The following is an 11,800-nucleotide window of genomic DNA, read 5'->3' as shown; positions in this document are numbered from 1 at the left end:
TGCTCTGCGAGTTACGTACACCACCCTCCTCGCCCTCATTAGCATAAGCCCACTGTCCCATAAATCCCCCGTCTCAGCTTTCCAGTTGCACTTGTTAATTGGCCCCCAGATAGAGAGCTCTTAAAAGAGGGAAAGGCTCAGGGCTGGCATTCTTGACTAGATAAGCTAAACTATTGTTTGGTTTTGAAAAGGCTTCAGAGGATATTATAAATACACTATATGCATAATATATATGGATACACATACACACACTTTTTATTGTGAATCAGGGGAAGGGTAACAGAGCAGAGCATCAGTTTTTTGTTTTTGTTTTTAACATTTTATTAGGGGCTCATACAACTGTTATCCCAATCCATACACACATCAATTGTGTAAAGCGCATTTGTACATCATTTTCAAAACATTTTCTCTCCATTTAAACCCCCGACATTAGGTCCTCATTTTTTCCCTCCCTCCCCCCTCCCCCCTTCCACATGAGCCCTTGATAGTTTATAAATGGTTATTTTGTCATATCTTGCCCTGTCCGACGTCTCCCTTCATCCACTTTTCGGTTGTCTGTCCCCTAGGGAGGAGGTCACACACAGTTCCATGTAATCGGTTCCCTCTTTCCTACCCATTCTCCCTTTACCCTCCCTGTTTTGCCACTCACACCACTGGTCCTATAGGGCTCATCCATCCTGGATTCCCTGTATTTTCAGTTCCTATTTGTACCAGTGTACCTCCTCTGGTCTAGCCAGTCTTGCAAGATAGAATTCGAGTCATGGTAGTGGGAGCGGGGAGAAAACATTTAGGAACTAGAGGAAAGTTGTATTTCTCATCATTGTTACATCGCACCCTGACTGGCTTGTTTCCTCCCCGAGAACCCTCTGCACGGGGATCTCCAGTGGCCTACTAATGGGCTTTGGGTCTCCACTCCGCACTCCCCCCATCATTCACTATGGTAAGATGTTTTGTTCTGATGATGCCTTACAGAGCATCAGTTTCACAGTCAACAATTGATGCACATTGTTGCAGCTCATTCATTTTCATCCCCGCCAATGCATCGTCATTATTCTCTTCAAGGGAGGTTTTGGGGTTAAGGTTTTTTGTTTTTGTTTGTTTTGGGGGGTTTAAGGTTTAAAGATTGTCCTAGGGCCACACTTTCAGAGGTTCCACCAGCCTCCACGGCTCCAGAAACACCTGGAGTTGGTGCAGACGAGGAATTCCCTTCTGCATCCCTAAGGTATCTGTGGGCTAATCTTGGAAGAAGATGACCACTGTCTTAGTTGTCCTTGTCTGGAAGCACTGCCGAAACCCGCCCAGTGTAGATGACCACTTTGGCGTTTGAATACCGGTGGCATAAGGGCGGCATAAGGTCACAGCAGGTGCGGCCTGACCAGCTGACGGATGGACGGGTGGGTGCGGGGAGAGTCACAGAGTGGACCTGGCGTGCTGGGTGCTGGGTTGGAGCGGTGGGATGGAACGAGGCAGCTGCTGTCTGGTGGGTCCGTGGTGGGCAGGGGGCTGTGAATCCCCAAGCCGCTTTCCTGAGGGAACTGACCCAGATGACATCAGCTCTGGCCATGGCCCGGCCCCCTGGGGACTAACGACAGGGTCCTCCCATCTCACGCTTTTGGTTAAGCTTTTGTCCAGTGTCCTGGCCTTTCAGGGAGATAAAAGAAACTGTGTGACATTCATCTGGGACTTAGAAAATCAGAGGTTCCCGGAGTCGCTGCTGGTGTGCTGCTCTCCGGCCCAGGTGCTGGCTGCAGAGGGAGGGACGGAAGCCCCTGCCGTCCCCCGGGTTGTTAGCACTGGGAAGGGGCCCTGAGGTGCCAGAGAGCAGAGAGCCCTCAGCTGGGTGTCTGGCAGGGTGGGGGCCCTCAGAAAAATCTCATCTCAGGTCTCTTGGGAGTGGTGAGGCTTGGGTGGGGAAGGGCTTATCTGCTAACTGCCCTTCCCGCCCCCCCCACATACCTTCTCATCAAAGGGAATGTGCTGGAAAACCTTATTGGCCAGTGGACTTGCTGTGTGGCACGACTGAGTCTCCCCACCCCCACCCCTGCTCACCTGTCTCCCTGCTCCTGAGGTCTCCCCAGACTAAGGCCAGAGGAGCAGGCAGGGAGAGAGCACAGGGGCCAGCAGTGGGAGGGTGGAAGGAAGAGGGGATAGAAAGAGCCGGGTCTGCTGGCCTTCAGGTGATCTCATCTGAGGAGGGAGCCTGCCCCCAGCGCCCCCCTGTACGCTAGGGTTGAGCCTTCCTGAGTATTTGGAATGTGGTGGTGGGGGGTGTCTGAGGGCTGGGGAAGGAATGGTTTGTTTTTTCTTTTTTAAAGATCCATTTATTGGGGCCTCTTAAACAGCTCTTCTAACAATCCGTACATCAACCGTATCAAGCATAGTGGTGCATATAGAACTAGTTTTTAAAAACAGTTCTATTGGCATATAATTCACACCAGGGGAAGGAATTTTGAGAAAAGCCCCCTCTCTCCTCACCAGCCTGCTTCCGGCCCCAGCAGATGCGGCCTGCAGGGAGCAGGAAGGAGGCTGGACCCCTGCCACTCCTGGGGTGACCCCTTTGCTCTACCGTGTTCCCCTTTCACCAGCGAAGGGAGGAGGGGGGCTGGCAGAGGCAGCCGTCTGCCTAACTCTCTGGAGAAGTTCAGAAAAGGCAGGCCTGGTAGGACTGAGGTGAGGGGGACCCCGGTGCCAGGAACTGGGTCCCAGGTGGTGTCTGACCAGCTTGGGTGGGCCTGGGCCCCGGGGGGCTCTCCCTCTGAATCCCTCAGGGTCCTCCTCCCTGAGAGCGCCTCCTCCACACGGGCCCTGTGCCCTGTGTGTGCACACTCACCTTCTCAGCCCAGAGGTGCCAACCCTCAGGTATACGCAGTGCAGGGCCCCTTCAAAGGTTCTGGAAGCTGAGCAGGGCTGTGCACAGAGCTGTCTCAATGCCAAAAATAACCCCCCAAATAAACAAACCCCAAACAACCTCTCCATTTGAAACTCACAGAAGCCAACCATGAACTCTGGGATGTCAGAATGGGGCAGGGCCGGGGAGACTGTGCTCTGGCTCAGACATGGTCTGGGCTAACTGGCGCCTAGTTGCTCTGGGCCTCAGCTTCCTCAGCTTTGAGGTTGGCCTAAGAGTGCCACAGGCCTCCCAGGAACAAGGGGACCACACGAAACGTAAGGCAGGCCTGTTGAAGAAGCAGGTAGAAATCGGTTCTCCTGTGCTGCCATTTCCCCGGGGCAGGCACTGTTGGCACGGGGAGCATACAGGTTTCCCAGCATCCTTGACCTCTCCCTAGACACGACTGGGCGGTGGCTCCCCCATGTCACGTGACCAATTAAAGTGCCTTCAGGCACCCCCACATGTCCTATGCAGGCTCCCCAGACTCTCACCTGTCTCTCACTTTATAGACTGAAGTGGAGGATTAGGGAGGGGCGTGACTTGTCTCCCACAGTCTCTGTCCCGGAGTGGCCCCCGTCTGTCCGTCCCCAGGCCAACCTGGTAGGATGGTGAGAGAAGGCCGGTAGCCAGCTGCGGTCAGATTGGTCCCGACCTGTGACCCCACATGTGTCAGTAGGGGTGGGCTCCTGCAGGCTTTCCGAATGGCTGACTTTTCAGAGGTAAGTCTTTCTTCCGAGCTTTCTCTGGGTGGACTCTAAGCGCCAGCAGTAGTCAGCAGGTGAGCATAGTCATTAGGAGGGGTGAGTAGGGAAGACACTTCCTTCAGCTTCCTAAGTCTGCCCCAAAGCCCAGGCCTCTTGCTTTAGGGCTGAGGGCGGTGTCCTGGTGGGCCCAGAAGATCACCCCCCTCCCCTTGTGTGCCTGGTGGCCCTCTTACCATCGTAATGAGCTGTGTGACTTGGGAGAATGACGTGCCTTCTCTGGGCTACTGGTCCACTTGCCAAGTGAGGCCAAGGTGAACTCGCGGCCAGCCACAGCCTTGGACTCTGAGGTGCTTGGGGGCCGGGGAGGAAGCATTTTGATGAGGCGGGTGAGGGTCCAGAGGGGTACATTGTAGGAGCTCAGTGGCAGAGGCGGGACCTCCAGAGCCTCTGCGGAGAGCTTACATGTGGGCAGGGGTGGCTCTGAAACCACCGCAGCACTTGGGCTTAATGGTGGTACTGGGTCTAGCTGATCCTAACTTGAGTTAGTTAATTGTGCCAGCCTGGCCGATAATCACATGTGGGGATAATTGAAAGGCGGAGGGATAAATGGGTGGTGAGCCTCGCCTTTCTAGTTCTCGGGTCTCTTGTTTTGTGATGGTCGCACCAGGGTGCAGCTGCCTTAGCAGTTCCCTGCTTCAGCTTGCAAGATTGACTTCCTACAAGACATCCCCAAGGAGAAGCCACATGGACCTATCCCCATGCAGCCCTGGGTGCTGGAGCAGCCGTGTGGAGACCCCTGCTAGTGCTGAGATGCTTATTCATTTACTGACTCAGCTTTCCTCCTGCAGTCGGCATCATTGCCTCTGTTTTGTGAGGTGGAGGACTTTGTGGACTGGTGTTGGGTTAATGGGTTAATGTTGGACTTGTGGGCTTGGGCAGCACTGGGTTGGGATGTTTTCGTGATGCACATTGTCTTTACATAAAACTCTCTCTTATACATGAGTTGCTGTGGATTTGTTTCTCCAAAGTACCCAGACTAATACATAACTCAAATCAAGCCTTTATGTCAACTGGCTGGGGAAACGGAGGCAAGTGGCTTGCTGGCCTTCATTTCTGAGAGCCCTGGGGAAGGGGGCCTTGGGATGGGCCCCCTCACAGCCAAGCCCTGACTCAGCCTCTTGGCCTGCTCCCTGTGGCCACTTAGGCTGAGAGGAGTGGGGCTGCAGGGAGGCCTGGGGGTGGTGGTGGTGGTGGTGGTGGTGGGTGGGTGGGAAAGGAAGGAACCCCCAGGGGAAATTAGCCCAAATTAGCCGTGAGAATGAGGAAGAGCTGGTGTTCTCGCTCCTACCCTGGTAGATAAATATTTAATCACAATAACAATAATACTGAAGATGATCATGATAATGTGCAGTAACCTGAGCCCTACTCTCAGAGGGAGGAAGTGGGGGGGGCAGGGGGGGGAGAGCAAGCCAGGAATTGAGAGAGTAGGAAAGACACAGAGGGGGGAGGAGGGGGCCTAGCAAGAGTCTAGGAGGCAGGAGCTTGTGGGGGAGATCCTGCATCTGGCCCCTGCCTGCCTGGGATAGCTAGGCAGCAGAGGTGGCCATGTGAAAGTAAGTGGGAGGTCTGAGTCCCCCAATACCATTAGCCCCCAGGGGTCGGGTTGGGGTGGCTCTTTGGCTTTTAGAGGGAGCAGCCCGTAGCACAGCCTCCTCCTGGGGAAACCACAGCCCACAGCCTGGCTTTTCCTTGTAAGGCCCCTTTGCCGTCCCCACCCCACAGTCCCTGAGCGTCAGAGCTGTGCTGGTCCCTGGGACACCTGGGTTCTGGTGGAACATGTGTTCCGTTGCTGGCTGGCTGTGGGCTGCAGGGCCCGTGCGCTCCTGCTCAGGCCTCAGGTGCCTCACCTGAGATTCGGGCCCACTGCGAGGGTCCCCTAATGTAATGCTCCTCCCTGCGGGCGAGGGCTGAGGGAGGAGGCCCTTCCCCCACCCAACCCTAAACCAGTTGGAGGTTGTTTCCTGGGGACTGTCCTCTCGGATGCAGTGGATCCCGGCCTGAAGACGTCTTCAAACGTGACCTAATTTCTGCCTGAAGTGCTCCCATTTAAGCCAGAGCTGAGCAGCAGCTGGGAGGAAAGCAAGTGTAGGGGCCTTGTGGAGCCTTTGGAGATAACCTCCGGCCTCGGCCTCTCTCGGGCCTCTGATGAGAGATCAGAATGGCTAATGTCTTCTCTGGGCTTCTGTTTGATACTCTCTCCCTCTGTCTCTCCCCGCACCCCGCTCCCTCTAAGGTTGGCAGGAGGAGAGGATCGGAGCTCTTTTCTGCTTGATTACAAGATACGGAAGGCTAGGAGCTCTTCGTCTTTCCACGGTCATCTTCTGAAAACTGGCCTGCCAGACCTGGGGATAGAGACCAGAGCTTGGCTGCCCCCCTGACCCCCCCAGGCCCTCCCTGCTGCCCTTGGCCATGGACGGTGCAGGCCTCTGAGCACTGCTCTGCGAAGAGGAGCCGGGCAAACCCACCAGCATGGTCCACCCTGCCCGCCCTCGCTGCTGAAGCTGCCCTGGGGAGACTGGCAGGGGCCCTCCCCACCCAGGCGGTTCATGGGTCTCTAGGGATCTTGGAGATGCCTGCAAAGAGAGGCTGCGGCTGGTGGCGGGCCCGGCTGCCCCTCTGCCTGCTCCTCAGCCTTTACGGCCCCTGGGTGCCTTCCTCCCTGGGGAAGCCCAAGGGCCACCCGCACATGAACTCCATCCGGATAGACGGGGACATCACGCTGGGCGGCCTCTTCCCGGTGCACGGCCGCGGCTCCGAGGGCAAGGCCTGCGGCGAGCTCAAGAAGGAGAAGGGCGTCCACCGGCTGGAGGCCATGCTCTTCGCCCTGGACCGCATCAACAACGACCCGGACCTGCTGCCCAACATCACGCTGGGCGCCCGCATCCTGGACACCTGCTCCAGGGATACCCACGCCCTGGAGCAGTCGCTGACCTTTGTGCAGGCGCTCATCGAGAAGGACGGCACGGAGGTCCGTTGCGGCAGCGGCGGCCCCCCCATCATCACCAAGCCCGAGCGGGTGGTGGGCGTCATCGGTGCTTCCGGGAGCTCCGTCTCCATCATGGTGGCCAACATCCTTCGACTCTTCAAGGTGAGTGCCCGGCCCCATTGGCCGCCGCCTGGCCGTCCACGCACAGGCCGAGGACACCCGGCATTGAGGGTCCCCCCCCACAGCAGCGCAGCCCCGGGGGTCGAGCTTGGACTCAGCGGAGGGGAGGTGTGGGGGCGGGACCCAGCTCGGCGTCGCTGGCCGCGGTGCTGAAACAGCACCTGTCGCCAGGGGACTCCGGGCCCTGCGGGGCGCGCAGGAGAACAGCAGGGGAGACAGGCAGATGGACACACATCACAAGGTAGACGGACAGCCAGATGAAAATACAGAGAGATAGAAAGGGCGTGCGAACATCGGAGATAACTGGGGAGAGAGAGGCGTTTGTTTTGACATGGTTTGCAATCACTGCAATTGCCAAGGGAGACACGGTGTTCTTTTGGGTGCCCAGGAAGCTCCACGTGGCCCTCCCATCCCACCATCATTAAGGTCAGGGTTAGAAACTGCACAGGGTGAACCTGCTGGGTGTGGAGGTGTGGAGATGGAAGAGCAGGCCCTGAGAGGCAGGCAGGCCCCGAGGGGCAGGCAGCCCTGTTTTTGGAGCCCGAGCTGAGCCACCCTCTCTAGGTCTCCTCCTTCCGGCACACCTTCCTCTCTTCCCTTCTGGAATCGTTCCCTGCCCCCTCCCAGCCGCTGCCTCCCTTCCTCTCTTCCCGGGGCAAGAGCTGCTGATTTGCAATTCAATTGGAGCCAAGTGCTTCGCTAAGCTGCTAAAACAACTGAAAGCTACTGGGTAGAGAGAAAAACATTACAAGCATTTTACCAATAATTATGTGCCCGCTCCTCTTTCGGAGTCTGCCTTGTTTGCTCTGTGGGAGTGTGTGTGTGTGTGTGTGTGTGTGTCTGTGAAACAGAGACAGAAGAGAGAGAGCAAAGAGAGGAGAGACACCGAGGTAGGGCCCCCCCCCCCCCTTCCCATACAAGTCATTTCTGCAGCTGCCCAACCTCTCCTGAAATTCTCTGGGCTGTTTGGCCCCACGCAGACTAGGAGCATTGGAAGCTGGTACCCCTCACCTGGACCCTTCTGCAGCCATGAGCCTAACTCCCAGAGGCATCTGTCTTTGCGGGCTTGTGGGTCTGGGGCTCTGGGGGTTAAGGTGGAGTGCAGACAGTGTGGAGGTGTTCTGGGGTGAGAGGTTAGGGAGGCCGTGGGAGGAGAGGAAGCTGGACCCAGGTGGGGTGGGGCAGAGTGGAGGCTAGTGAGTTACAGCATCTGGCTTGGGCCTGGCTTCTCAGGCCTGGGGGAGCGCCACCCAGTGTCTGTCCAGGTGCTCACCTCACTCGTGCTTGCTGGATGGGCCTCTTCTTGGAGTTGGTTTTGTCTGCTGACGTGGCAACGTAGGGCAGCGCTCCCTCTGAGGAAGCAGCATCAGAACGCAGCTCTGACAGAAGGGGCGTGTGCCCCTGCCGTGCCCACTGAGGGTGCAGGCTCACGGGGGGCACAGTCTGGGAAGTCCTCTCAGCCAGTGAGGAGTGGAGATGGGGTGGGGAGAGCAGGGGGCCCCAGGGCTGGTCCACCCGGGCCAGGGCCTAGTGATGATGGGGGGCGGGGCGGGGAGGGCAGCTGAGTCATCACTTCTGCCTGCCTGGTCCAGGCCTGGGAGGCCAGGCGGTTGGAGCTGGCCAGCAGCACAGTAAGCCCAGCAATCCGCATCTCCCGAAGGGTGACCAACTTGCGTGGGACTACTGCCTTCTCCCTATCTGAGCTTTCTGTAAAGCAACATTGTGACTGTGGGTGTTTTAGAATGATGATGAATCAGCCCAGCCTGGCCCTGGGGCCTTGGGTATCAGCCAGGGTCTCCGCCCCGCCCCCTTCTCCCAGAGGGCAGTAAAGTCCCCTTCCTGGGCAGGCAGAGAGGCTCACAGGGGCTGAAGAGCCCCTCGCTTGGCACACAGCAGAGGTCAGGGGGGCACGTAAAGCATTTCTTGGAAACACGGATATGTTGGATGCTGTGACTTCTGCACCGCCCCTCTCCCAGCGTTGAGAGGGCTGGGGGACACGTGGTTGATGCCTCCATCCTCCATCCTCTGTCAGTGCTCCGAGGAGCAGGGAGTGGATCTTGGGGGAGGCGGGCATGGGTGCACACAGAGAGCAGAGAGCAGGGCCGGGGAGGAGGGCAGGGTAGGAGGTGGGGGAGCTGAAGGGAGAGCCAGAAGGAGTCAGACAGCTGTGGTCTGTGATCCCCCGACCCCTGTTAGCAGCCTTCATGTTCTGGACTAGCGGCGAGCGGGCGCCTCAATCATTAGCAGGAGGGGATGAGAGGCTGGGTGAGAAACTGAGAAGCCGTTACTGAGGCAGCAGGAGTGAACTCTGGGGAGGAGGCCAGGAGCGGGGGAGCCTCGGGGAGGAGCAGGTAGAGAAGGGCCATCAAGGAGGACTGCCTGCTGGCCTGAGGGGCCTGGGCTGGCAGGTGTCCATTTCAAAGGGCACTTGAGTGGCCCCAGCCCCTCTCCCTGCTCCCTGACTAGGCCCGGCATGGGGCCTGCTGGGAACTTGGCACCATGGGCGGGCAGCGTAGCCTGCCTTCCTCCAAGGGGGTGGCTTTCTGGCGCCCAGCTCCAAGAGGAGCTCTGGGCTTGGGGGCTCCAGGGTGATCTGCCTGGAGAAGGGATGCATTCAGGGTCAGTGTTTGAGGGGAACCCAAGAGCTGGCAGTCTGGAAAGAGCCAGCTCCGGGGTCTACAGCTGTGGACCGCAAGTCAGACTGTCTGTCCAGAACTGGGTCAGAAGCGGACCAGAAGCCCCAACCCTGGAATTCCTGCATCTGATGGCTTGTATTCCGTGCTTTGTTGCTTCCCGCCCCCTCCTCCCTCATATTGACTCCGTTCTCCCAGGACCGGGAGCATTATCAATGGTTGTGCAGAAAACCTTCTGGAGCGAATCCTAAACCCAGAGGGCATGACCTGGGCAGTGCCCTAGTTCTGGAGCCAGTCAGACCTGGGCTTGAATCCGTCTCCACTGGTGTGACACCTACCTCCACCCCGACTCTCCGTATCAGTCATGTACACCAGAGTATGAACGAGCACACAAGATCTTCTCCTTGTTGTCTGAGAACAGCTGTCAGTCAGATGAGGGGTGTGTTGGGAGTGGGGTGGGCTGGGAAGAACCTTCCCGAAGGCTTTGGAAGGAAGCAGTTTCTAAGTCTTGGGCCAGTAAGGGTCAGAAACTCACTGCCATCCAGTCTATTCCAAATCGGTGACAGGGTCCACCTGCCCCATGAGTTTCCGAGATAGAAAACCTGTTGCAGATGCAGAGAGCCTTGTCTTTCTCTCTCTGAGTAACCGGAAGCTTCCAATGGCTGGCCTTGTGGTCAGCTGCCCGACACATCATCACCACGTTACCAGTGCTCAGAGAACAAACCCAAAAAGCGGTCACGGCTATCGAGGGGAGTCTGACTCATCGCGACCTTGTAGAACAGGGGAGAACCTCTGTGGGTTGTGAGCCTGTAGCTCTTTGCAGGAGTAGAAAGCCTCGTCTTTGTCCTGCAAAGCAGCTGGTGGTTTCAAACTGCTGACCTTGTGGTTTGCAGCCCAGTGTGTAACCACCACTCCCAGAGTGACCGAGAAGTCATTGCATTCAGCCTCTTGAGCATTTTGCTCAAGAAAACGGGGGCTCGGAAAAGGGGAGTTGACCCCTTAGGGGCTCTTTGCCTGTTTCCCTCTTGGAGGAAATTCGGATGGTAATGATCGTAACCCCCTGAGGGAGGTGTGAGAACTGAGAGTGAGTGCCTGGAAAGGGCCTCACCCGGTGCCTGGCACACAGTCAGCCCACAGGAAATGTCAGGACACTGGCACACAGTCAGCACACAGGAAATGTCAGCACACAGCTTGTCACTGGGCTGTGTGTCAGTGGGAGCCTCCACTGAGGTAGAAGGGGCTGGAGCGGGCCGGCGGTGACAGACGGTGACCTTTGTGGCTGCCCCTGGAGTGGCCCTCGCCATCTGCTGGGCATCCGATGCCCTGCTGCCCCGAGCTCCATGCTCAGTGTGTGGAGACAGCACAGCCAACCTGCTCCCAGGTGAAGGGAGCTTCCTGACGGCCACAACGGCGGGCCTCAGGAAGGGGCATAGGGCAGGCAGGAAGAAGGACAGAGGGGCACCAGCCAGCAGGCCGGGGGCAGGCGCCGCCCTGGCCTGGCCCTGTGAGTTCTCTTTCCCCACATGGGACTGCAGGAAGCCAGCCTCCTTCTAGAGAAACGCAGTCGCCTGCCTGGCGCTCTCCTCTGCTGCTCCTGGGGAACCTTCCTGGGCTTAGATGGCACAGGGCTTTCTTTCTGTTGGGGAGGTGGCTGTAAGCTTCTCACGGTAAAGCCAGGGGCACTTCAGAGCCCAGCCTTCAGCCCCCCACATTCTCACGTCTACTTGAGGAGGCCCATTCTTCCAGAAACCCAGACCCCAACCTGGGGGGCCCCTTTGACCACCTCTCCCTCTCCCGTCTGCCATGCGACCTGCTGGGAAGCCTCTCCTCTCGGACTTTGTGCAGATTCCAAGTGTACGTGTACTGACCCCGCGACACCCTCTCCACCTAGACACCTGGAACCCCACCAAGGTCCCGCCCTCCAGCTGACAGTTCACATCTCTGCCTAACCTTCGCCAGGGCTTCCTTTTAGATGAAAACATCAACTCCTTGCCTCTCAGCGGCCTCGTGCTGCTCTGTGCCCGCCCCCCCACCCCCCGCGTCTCTCTAAGACACACCCGGCAATAGCAGGACTGTTGCCTTTACCTTCTCAGAGACACTATGCTACCTACCTGACACCCACACCCACAGGGCCTTTGCCCCTGCTGCCTCCTCTGTCCCAGGAGCCCTGGCGGCATGGTGCTCGCCCATTGGGCTGCTAACCTCCAGGACAGCAGCTCGAAACCCCTGGCCGCTCTGTGGGAGGAAGACTGTCCCATAAAGAGTGAGTCTCAGAAACTCACAGCCTCCGGTCGGGCTGTGTTGAGTCGGCATCTACTGTAACGTAGACTCAGTGGCAGCAAGAGAGAGAGTCAGAGAGAGAGAGAGAGAGCCAGCGACAGACAGACAGCCGGGATACACACACACA

At 57.8% G+C, this 11,800-nt stretch overlaps 1 protein-coding gene across 4 annotated transcripts in view; it reads left to right on the top strand.

Moving 5' to 3' along the window:
- Positions 1–5,849: 5,849 nt before the first annotated feature.
- Positions 5,850–11,800, top strand: part of GRM4 (glutamate metabotropic receptor 4) — a 127,103-nt gene continuing 121,152 nt past the window's right edge. For all 4 annotated transcript variants that reach the window (XM_004717237.4, XM_045292816.1, XM_045292815.1 and 1 more), the window contains exon 1: positions 5,850–6,742. In XM_004717237.4, coding sequence (XP_004717294.1) covers positions 6,224–6,742 — 519 coding nt within the window. In that variant the 5' untranslated portion in view covers positions 5,850–6,223. The remainder of the gene's footprint in view (positions 6,743–11,800) is intronic.

The sequence above is a fragment of the Echinops telfairi genome, unplaced genomic scaffold, assembly GCF_000313985.2.
Source record: "Echinops telfairi isolate 266 unplaced genomic scaffold, ASM31398v2 ScPeMD7_655;HRSCAF=1070, whole genome shotgun sequence".
NCBI lineage: Eukaryota > Metazoa > Chordata > Mammalia > Afrosoricida > Tenrecidae > Echinops > Echinops telfairi.
This window is presented reverse-complemented; position numbering and strand designations above follow the sequence as displayed.